This window comes from Juglans regia, unplaced genomic scaffold (assembly GCF_001411555.2).
Source record: "Juglans regia cultivar Chandler unplaced genomic scaffold, Walnut 2.0 Scaffold_285, whole genome shotgun sequence".
Taxonomy (NCBI): domain Eukaryota; kingdom Viridiplantae; phylum Streptophyta; class Magnoliopsida; order Fagales; family Juglandaceae; genus Juglans; species Juglans regia.
In genome coordinates this window covers 6,093-16,474 of record NW_023357651.1, presented here as the reverse complement: position 1 = coordinate 16,474, position 10,382 = coordinate 6,093, and the positions used below count along the sequence as shown (strand labels likewise).

The window sequence follows — 10,382 nt, the reverse complement described above, 5'->3', positions numbered from 1 at the left end:
TCGACTTTCTACATCTCCAAGAACGCAGAGACAATGGCATTTTTTTTAAAGAAAAATTTAGTGTACATTATGCCATCCCAAGAATTTAAATGCAACATATAAAAAGGTAAACATCATCTTCCAGCAGACCCAAAACAAAAGACAGAGGCCCCCAAAATAAGTGACTATGAGGGGTGCTCCACCTGTGTCCAGACATGCAACAGACCACCACGATACCATATCAAACTACAAAGAGCCCTCACATGGCGAAGATAACAGCTTGCGGCAAACTCACTGCTTAGGAGCAAAATAAAATAATAATAAGGAAAGGAGATAGAAAAATGTTATTCACAATGCAGAGACGGATTACGTTTATTTAATTCGATATGCTGTTCAATTTACAATTTAATGGGACTCAGAATATGGGTGGTGATATATCAGGATGGTCGGCAAGGCCCAAAGAGCCAATTACGACGAACGAGACCTTTCACACAAATCGTCACAGTCCCACGGGTATACCCCATAACATTTAAAAAATAACTTATAAAATCATTAGAACACAATTTAAAAGAAAAATATATACACAGCCATGTCCAGCTAGCGTTCTTGACAAATTGTTGAAGAATAAGGCTGACATCAACCAAATAAACATAGGCAGGAGCAACCCTCATATGAACATAGCATCAATCAAAATTCGTCCATAAAATATAAATTGTTGTTTTAAGGCAAATGCAAATCACGGTTTCCCTTACCTTACATATGATTAAGGGCATCAGATAAACATTAAACACAGTCGCCTTTCAGAAAAAAAGCATAAAGGACGAAATTTCTAAATGGTACTGGAACATACACAACTGATATTCTTGTCCTCAGGCGAAAATAGCATTTTAATGGCAGGAACTACCCCCAAGACAGAGCCTTAGGACTCACACATGGAACCTACTTCCGGGAACCCAAATTCCTGAGGAGACTAGCACAACAACCCACCACAGACAAAAATAGCACATAACCATGCTATAAGAATGCATAGTAAGTATGAACTGGGTCATCAGATAGGAGCGAAAGACGTGAGATGTGATAATCACAGAGTATCATCTGAACTATGCTACTGTTCATCACACGACCCGTATACAACATAGAAAACTAGAATCCGACTAATCAACCTTCATTTAAACAAAAAATTCAACTATTAATCATGCAAGGAACAATATGAACGCCTCAGAAGGAAGGCAGTAGTTGTAAATGTAATCATGAACTTTCATACATTGCGCAAATACCGTTTGTTTCATCATCGGCAGCAGTTCATTTGACCAACAATTAGTTTCTTTTGATATAAAGAGGACGGTAAAAGTTGAGCCACCAAAAGAAATAAATCTAATAAAAAAGAATCAGCATTTAGTTTACTGCAGCTGTGAACTTTACGCATTAAAAACCCAAATGATAATAAAAGCAAAAGCTGGATGTCTCTTCCAGAGATTTCTCGGTAACCAAACAACATGTAAATTTACGGGAAAAAAAACAGTTAAACAAAGAAGGCCTCAGAGAGAAGATTAGATTGATCAACATAGATTGATTCAGACATATGCTTGTCTTTAAAATATCTATTTAATCATCGGCCGACCCAGTATGCAAAATAAAATCAAACACAGAAACAAAAGAAAATCAATCAGATCAACAACTTTCAACTACTAAGATACCAGGAAATAAAAAGAGGAAAAACAAAATCTTTTGCATTATAAAGGGGCTCAGAATATGGGTGGTGATATATCAGGATGGTCGGCAAGGCCCAAAGAGCCAATTACGACGAACGAGACCTTAAATCACAAAGAATCATCATCGTCCCCTGAGCTATCAAACACGAGATCAAAAGAACACAAAAAGATTAGGGAAAAACAAAGACGTTCTGAATCGAGGATCTTAACGACTACAAGAGTACAGAGATAGCTATCGCATCCGAAATCCCACAAAATGCAGTCCGTAGCTTGGAGGCTAGATGACAGTCACTCTCGCTGCTGCTGCTACTTATAGAGAGGCGTCGAGTGAGGTTCTAGGGTTTGCGTTGCGGGTAAGGTTTTCTTTCGATTCTGCTATAATACGCGGGGTGTTCCCGGTAGGCACTAACACGCGCGACGAAACGAAACGTTTTGGTGCATTGATAAATGTCGTTTTATTATTACAGTTTTTTGCGGACGGGTTGGTGATTGCAAATCTCATCTCATTTATTCAAAGATCACTTTGAGTATTACTATTGATTTTTCTATATCCATTTTTAAAATCATATTTTTTAAAGATTAATTTTATATATCAAGATCTTTGAATTAAATAATAAAAAAATATTATTATTTTTTTATTAAAATTATTATTTTTATATATTTTACAATTAGCACCATATGTTTAAAAATATCAATTCTGTATATCTAAATATTACCAATTTCATATATCGATCAATTTTATCAATAAATATTAATATGTACTAAAAAAATATTTTGTATTATCAATTTAATACAAATTTTATATATTAAAATCATCTTAATATAAATTTCACAAAATTAATTTTAATGAATAGAAGAGAAAAAAATAGTAAAATAATATTTGGAGAGTAAATAGTATTTTTTTTTTAATTTAAAAAAATACTATAAATAATTATGCAAAATTTTAAAAATATATAATTTAAGAGAAAACCTTCAGGCCGGTCGGTCTGTTCCCCCCAACATAACAGCCCCCCAATTACAACTCTCCACGTAAGACACCCAATTTAGTTATCGTGCACCCACCCAACAGAAGATCAAAAGGGACAAAAGAGTGTGAAACGAAACGATCTTGACCAGTGAAATCTGCAGACCCATTCGTCTTCTTCCTCTCCCAGCGATTTCGTTCACAGCAGAAGAAGTGAACCGCCTTGGGTTTCCTTCGTCTTCCAGCACCCTTCGTTCCGTCCCCCTTCGTCTTCCACCTTAAGCTTACCCAGCAAATGCCGAGCCGCGACGGATTGATTTGGTGTGCCCCATCGACGGACTGATTTCGCGACCCCCATCGACGGACTGATTTCGCGACCCCATCTACAGACTGATTTCGCGACCCCATTGACGGACTGATTTCGTGACCCCATCGACGGCCTGATTTCGCGAGCCCCATCGACGGCTATTTCGCGATCCCCATATTTTGCAAGTCGGATTATTGGGGGTATGATTTTTGGGATTTTTTTGCCATTAACATCATCCCGATCAGTTCCTTGATTATTTTGAGCTTGTTTTTATTATGGCAGTGCTTGGGTGATGAATTTTAAGCTTACAGTGCTTGTTTTGATTATGGCACCATGTGTTTGATGTAATATTTCATAGAAAATTTACACAATTCTAGGTTTTTTTTCCTTGTAAAACCTACTTGTAAATGCTACAATTCCTTAATACAGCTGGACATAATCAAGTTCTTTTTGCTTTCAGAAATGGTTTTGATTAGTAGTCTCTTTGGATTTATTAGTATTTGATTAGTTTCTCATAAGGGTTGCTGCTTCTATTTGATAGTGTGTTTTGGCTGCGACAGAGTAGAGGCTGCGAATTGGTGAAGTAGATGCTCAGTTTCATGTTAACTCTATCTGATTTGAGTTTCTATACACATTATATGAATACTGCTGCTTTTAGATTCGCCAGTGCTTCTCAAGATCTTGTTTCTGGTTTGTTGTTATATTGTGGGCAATATAAGCATACAATAGCCAGCACCAGATAATGTCTTCTGGGCAATTTTAGGTGGACATCTTCAGTCCCTCATATTTTATTGGCTTCTGGGGAAGTAAAACTATCACTTTGCAATTGAAGTGTCTGATTGGTGAATTTAGAACATAATGTCTTTTCTTTTCAATTGAAGTGTCTGATTGGTCCATCAAATGTCTCCTTGTATTGATTGTAAATACCATGTTTCCCACCAAATGTCTCATTGACTAGTTTCAATTCCACCAAATGATTCTATGGATGTGTTAGATTGAAATGTTGCAAAACATGGTTTTTCCACAGCTTTAGTCTATTTTTGGTGATTGGTCTGATTTTTCAGAACAGGATAAGTTGAGGAGGTACGTTGCCCATTTGTAGTGAGACTTTTCTTAGGTGTCTTTGAGATAACTCACTTTCACTTACTTTCTTCTTGATTTTTCAGCAAATGGCAAGTTCGGGTTCTCATGGCGATTCAAGTTCGTGGACTTTAAAAGGGAAAGACAAAGCAAGTTTGGAGAGGCCACTTTGCTACTGTGGCCTTCCATCGAAGCTTCGAATCTCTGGAAAGGGTAATAGTTTTGGCAGAAGATTTTACAACTACCGAAACTATAAGATCAATAAACAATGTGATTTTTTTGAATGGATTGATCTTGAAAGTGAACAAAACTCATGCTGCAAGATGACGTTGGAGTTAGCTCAAAGAAGGAATGAGAGGTTACGTCATGAACATCAGTTGATCGAACAAGCCAAATATAAAACAATGGAGAAGAAGTATAAGGGAACCTTGAAAGCATTGTTGATATCGTGGTTGTTTTTTATTGTAATGTTTGCTGTAATTCTCATGTATCCCAAAAATATTAGTGTATGTCGGGTAGTGATTCCACTCATGTAAGCTGTTTTATGTTGAACATTATGTTTGGCTTGTATTATAAAATGAAACAGTACTTGAGAATCAGGTTCAAGCTAGCCAGCTCTACAATTGCATGATTTTTAATTTATCCCTTTCAAAACATAAAGTAGTATGCTAATAAGTTTACAATAATTTTTTCCCATAAATCATGACAATCAGGTTCACGCACACTCACAAACTCAATGACTCAAAATTTTGGTTGCCAAATCCTAGGGAACATTTATAAACAATACAATCTACCATTGCACATATCCTGCATAAAATTGGGTTGCCCCATCCCACGAGCAAATTCATGATGCATCTGTCCAAAATTTGCAATATAATTTTCACTATTTCAAGTGACCATAAAAAACTTATTCTGTACCATCAAAACATAAAAAATAACATAGTGCCATAAAAAATGTGATTTTTCTGCCATATCAATTTCAAATAGTGCCATAAAAATAACAGTCCTGCCATCACCATTTCTACGTTTTCAAGTGGCCATCAAAAATAAGTCTATACCATCAAAAAAATCAAAAGTAACATAGTGCCATAAAAATCACATAGTCCTGCCATATCAATAACATAGTGCCATAAAAAATCACATAGTCCTTGCTTCCTAGCTAAATATTAACAGCTTCTTGTGGATGTAGTCCATGACAAGCTTAGATCTTTGTCATCCCAAGAATCACAAGCTTCAAAATCTTCACAACCCTGCTGTCACATTAATTTCAACATCAATAATTATATACAACTTAAAATGCTTGAGCATAATATTACATTTAGAAAATATAAAAAAAATAAAGAATATTAATCACATACATAAGGAAATTTCGATTAAGAATCCAAGTTAGTGCTGTCAACCTGGACTGTATGCCCAATATCCCTGCATAAACAACAACAAATACAACAAAATAAGTGTAGAGCTTTGATTCAAAACCAAAAAATAAAAAATATTCAAAAGCTACAATACCTCACTAAAGGACAGTTGTTCCGAGCATGTCCCTCATTTTTGCAAACGCTACAACGTCTTTTCTTGGTTGGTTGCATCTCTTTTGGATTCTTTGCCCTCAAAGACTTTGGACGCCCTTTCGTGGGCACTCGTGGAGGATCTTGTATTGTTTGTGAAAAATTGGAGACAACCTGAGATCTTTGAGAAATGGATTCATAGGTTGACTCCCTTCCAACTGGGCCCACAGATTCTTCAATATTGTCATCATCTTCCATTAGAAGTAGCTCGTTATGGACCTTATCTAAGGCAAGGGAGAGGTGATTGAGTTTTTTCCTTGACTTTGTCCCAAGTTCCGCAATGACATAAAATTGCATCATCAATGAGTTTTTCCTCATTGCTAGATCATCCTGTGGCGTTACATGCCCTTCGAGAATGGGAATGTCAATAATAGGTCGACTCTTAGCATTGATAGTCCATCTTTCTAGAATATGGTGTTGTGACAAACAATCTAATTTTGATTTCTTTCCAAGTACACACAGGATATGCCTACAGAGAATTCCCATAAACTCAAACATATGGCAAGTGCAAGTCACCTTATCTCCTCCACTCTCCAAGGTCACATGATAGAGAGGGGTTTCTTTGCCATGAGGTACCACTCTATAAGTCTTGCTTTCGCCCTCGTTGGAAAATTTAGTTGAGTTGTAGCGTTGACTATTAAAAAGCTCATCTTGAAAAATTGTGAAAGACTTTCTTGTGTAGACTATGGAAGCTTCTTCAATTTTGTAACATGTTTTCAATATGGCACAAGTTGATTTTGTTCGCACGTCCTTTTCTTTCTCTTTAAAATAACGTGCATCTAATGCTTTCTCATATTGATGCACAAAATCACTGACCATAGTACTGGAACGAACATAATCCTTGAAAAACTTATTCATGCTTTCACTTCTTTGAGTCGTTGACATGCCGGCACAAAATGTTGAACGCAAGTAAGCCGGAACCCACTTCTCCCGTCGGTTATAAAGATTTTGCAGCCAAGTATTATCTCCTAACTCATACTTCACTAATATAACACTCCATTCATGCTCAAACTCATCAATTGTAATTGTGTTATGAATACAATGATGGAAATCTTTTTGGAAATCCGGAAATCTATTATATACATAAGCCAAATGTTCAGGGAATTTTTGCAGAATGTGCCACAAACATAATCTATGAGTTGTATTTGGGAGTACCTCTCCAATGGCCTTTGCCATAGCCTTGTCATCATCGGTAATTATGGTTGAAGGGGCTCGTCCAAGCATTGCTTCTTGCCATGTTCTCAATAACCATACATATGACTCAGCTGTTTCATTAACCAACAAGGCACAACCAAACATTATAGTTTGGTGATGATGGTTAACTCCAGAAAATGGCACAAAGGGCATCTTATAAATATTTGTCAAATATGTGGCATCGAATGTGACCACATCCCCAAAATATTGGCACGACGCCCTTGATCTTGCATCTGCCCAAAAACAACTTCCCATGCACCCATTCTCATCAACTTGCATTGAGTACACAAATCCAGGCTCTTTGCATTGTCGATCAAAGAAATAGGCATATAATCGTTGTGCATCTCCTTCTTCAAATAATTTTCTTCTTTTGTTCCCCAAGTAATTCTCCACATCCTTGCCAATACAACCAACGTTAAAGTCGCCCCCTGCTTCTTTACTCAACACCGACATTATCTTCCTTGTCGGTACACCGGACTCATTCAAAGTCATAATAAGGTTTTTTTGGACACGTGTCACTATCCTATGTCCACGAAGCAAACTAGTACTTCTTGGTGTAAGTAGCAAGTGATTATGTTCAAGCACAAACTTACATACTATCCACTTCTCACCCACTTTTTTTATCCCCATCAATGCTTTACAACCAATCTTTGTCTCAGCAGGTTCCGAAATTATTCGTTCTTTTTGTTTGCTCCTTTCCCGTCGAAATCCTTCCCTTGAGCAAACATAGTCTACAGCAATTAGTTTTTTCTCCTCTTTCGACAATCGTGTATGATTGGTTCGAATAGCAAAACCTTTTTTTCTTGCATACACCTTGTAAAATGCTTGAGCATCTTCTACGTCATCAAATACCATACCGATGAATGGCTCATTCGGACCACTACTCGAACAAGGTCTCAAATTCACTCCATCATCCACATTGACTTCATCTTCCACATTCACTCCATCATCCACATTGACTTCATATTCCACATTCACTCCATCTTCCACATTCACTCCATCATCTCCATCTTCCACATTCACTCCATCATCCACACAAACTCCATCTTCTATATTCACATTTTCATCACTATCAAAACTCCATTCATGATCCTATGTTATAAAATAAGAAACAAAAAATAGTGCACAAATCAATTCAAATCAGTACACAAAACACTTTAAATCAGTCCACAAATCAGTACACATTACATAATAGCCAGCACCAAATTAATGAAAAAAATCATTAATGTAATAGCCAGCACCAAACTAAAACTTAATCATTTAATGAAGATAAACAGCCAGCACCAAACTTAATGATTTAATTGAAATTCCATTATTTTTTTAGAGCATTGAAAGCATTTCGGTCAAACTTCACAGATGCCCTATTTAGTTTCTATATATCTGAGAAAATTGGAATAAAAAAGTTGGCATCTCAAACATTTTAGAGCTATATATGCAAGCAATGCTCATTGGGTAAAGATCTGGATGTTCATAATTACATATACAAGTGACTTTCCAACACATGCTTACATGGAAACCGTGTGTCTTCTAGTTAGGGATATAACTGACTAAGCCTAACTTACTCAAATCCGAATGTGGTGAATGTAAAAGATCTAACAAACCCTAACTACAAGTAAACCAATTCCTTCGAGGAGCCCTTAGAAAACTTACCATCGAGGAGCGACTTCGTGGGCGACGGCTTGGGGGGAGATGATGACCCACTGTCGTGGGGATGGAGGAAAGTGGTGTCTCTGAGCTTGGCGGCGGCGACTGAGCTTGGAGGCGGTGAAAGCTCTGGAACGAATGGCGATGGAGGAAGACGATGGAAAGGGTGAACGAACGGTGAAATCTGAAAGGTGAAATGGAAAGTGAAAGGGAAGGGGGAAAGAGTGTAATCGGATGGAAAATGGTGTATTTTACAATCAGTGAAATCATCTACGTGTCTTACTGTGATTGGAGGCTGTTTACCCCTAAAGAGCAGCCCATCTGTTCCGAAGAGGAACTGATAAGTTTTCTATACGTTGGTTGTGCAAGTTTGCAACTAACCCATAATTTTTTAGATTTTTGTTGAAGTTTATGATTTTTTAAATAAAGAATCTTCAAATTATTGTCTAAATATGAGGGTATTAAGTGAAAGGAAGGCACACAAAGTTAGTCCAACAATATTTATATTAATTTAGGCCCCGTTTGGATATAGAAACAGTTTCATCTCATCTCATTTCATCATTACAATTTTTTTAAATTTACACACAAAATATAATAAATAGTTTAATTTTTTTAAATTCCAAAACAATAATAATATTAAAAAAATAATATTTTATTTAATTTTCAACTTTAATCTAAAATCATCTCATCTCATCTCACTATCCAAACGGGACCCTATTTTTTAGATTATTAAAATCTCACTTAAAACTTCTAATCTGAACAAGAAGTTGAAGAGAATTTAAGAAAAACAAAAATAATAAGTCACCAAAGTATTGAAAAAGACATGAAAGCCCTCCCCAAAATTTGGTCTATCCGAATTATATGCCGCACGGACCATCCGCCAGAAAATTTCCCAAAAACTTGAATTTAAAATGTTGGAGTTTTCAATCGGATAGCCGTTGCATTTCGCTTCCAGACAACGGTCAGATTTTCATGAAGAATTAGGACGTTGGAGTTTTATATTTTTCTTTATAAATATGATAATATATCCCTTGTTGACGAACACAAAACAAGAACAAGAGCAGCATTTGTCAAAGAGAGCTGCCATTCCTCTGCAGCAGGAGCACTTTCCATTCTCTTTTTCTTCAGGTGTAAATCCATTTCTGTTTATTCACTGATGTATTAACTCTGTGAAATAGACATTGATTTCATTAATGTTTTGCTGTATTGGGCGTAATCAGCAACTTGGTGTTCCTTTTAATATACAATCTATTTGCCGAAATTGCAATAGGTTTTGGTTTTCTTGGGAATAGATTGAATCTGGAAATGGGTTTAAATAGGTGAAATCAACCCTTTAATAAGAAAGAAATAGAAAAAAAGAAGGGATTTGGCCTGCATAGATGCTGGGACCAAAACAATTTCTAGACCCTTGCGAGTTCGTCTTCGTTGGCTTCTTGCTTTTATTTAGAACTCTGACAAATTCAAGCGCCTCTTCCTCTGAGAAAACCCATTGGAGTGAGTCTTTCTTGGCTTCTTGGTTTGAGTTGAGAGACAATTGACGTTGTTTGAATTTTATTCGTGACAACATTTTCTGCTTTGCATCCAACTTTCAATTTCTGCTATATTAAAATTTTCGAAATTTGAAATGCCTGTTTTTTTATTCTTTTTTGGGGTTAGGAAAAATTGTTAATGATTCTTTTGTATTCTTCTTGGTTATGAAAATTTCAGCTTCTTCGTGAGTTTCTCGTCGTTTGTAACAAACAAAATCAACCCAAGTCGTGGGTTGAAAATTTTAAAAACAGATATTGTTTTTAATTTGTTACAAACGACTACTTGGACTGATAATGGGTATTGTTGTTACGCAGCATAAAATGCTGATGAGTCTAAAAATATATAAGGGGCAATATCTGTGTGTCCTTGATCGATGGATTAGAAGGAAATCCAGACTAGAATCAGGA

General features: G+C 36.3%; 1 protein-coding gene and 4 non-coding genes across 5 annotated transcripts; all 5 read right to left on the bottom strand.

Moving 5' to 3' along the window:
• Positions 1 to 390: 390 nt before the first annotated feature.
• LOC118345544 lies at positions 391 to 487 on the bottom strand. The gene has a single exon (XR_004799061.1). It is a non-coding gene; the product is annotated as a small nucleolar RNA Z43 (small nucleolar RNA).
• A 532-nt stretch (positions 488 to 1,019) lies between these two features.
• Positions 1,020 to 1,107, bottom strand: LOC118345543. Its single transcript, XR_004799060.1, has one exon. It is a non-coding gene; the product is annotated as a small nucleolar RNA snR60/Z15/Z230/Z193/J17 (small nucleolar RNA).
• Positions 1,108 to 1,193: 86 nt separating this feature from the next.
• Positions 1,194 to 1,276, bottom strand: LOC118345546. The gene has a single exon (XR_004799063.1). It is a non-coding gene; the product is annotated as a small nucleolar RNA U83 (small nucleolar RNA).
• A 444-nt stretch (positions 1,277 to 1,720) lies between these two features.
• LOC118345545 lies at positions 1,721 to 1,821 on the bottom strand. The gene has a single exon (XR_004799062.1). It is a non-coding gene; the product is annotated as a small nucleolar RNA Z43 (small nucleolar RNA).
• Positions 1,822 to 5,415: 3,594 nt separating this feature from the next.
• Positions 5,416 to 8,766, bottom strand: LOC108980417 (protein FAR1-RELATED SEQUENCE 5-like). The gene is made up of 4 exons (XM_035686996.1): positions 8,749 to 8,766; positions 8,420 to 8,629; positions 5,552 to 7,893; positions 5,416 to 5,464 (listed from the first exon to the last, which is right to left on the bottom strand). Exons 1-4 carry the CDS (start codon positions 8,764 to 8,766, stop codon positions 5,416 to 5,418), a joined length of 2,619 nt encoding a protein of 872 aa, XP_035542889.1.
• Positions 8,767 to 10,382: the final 1,616 nt, after the last annotated feature.

What these genes read in the sequence shown, in the direction of transcription:
- LOC108980417 (XM_035686996.1), bottom strand. An exon ending in AGGGCTCCTCGAAGGAATTG is followed by an intron (nt 7,894 to 8,419) that starts GTTTACTTGTAG and finishes TTTATAACATAG; the next exon opens with GATCATGAATGGAGTTTTGA. An exon ending in AACAACTGTCCTTTAGTGAG is followed by an intron (nt 5,465 to 5,551) that starts GTATTGTAGCTT and finishes TTGTTTATGCAG; the next exon opens with GGATATTGGGCATACAGTCC.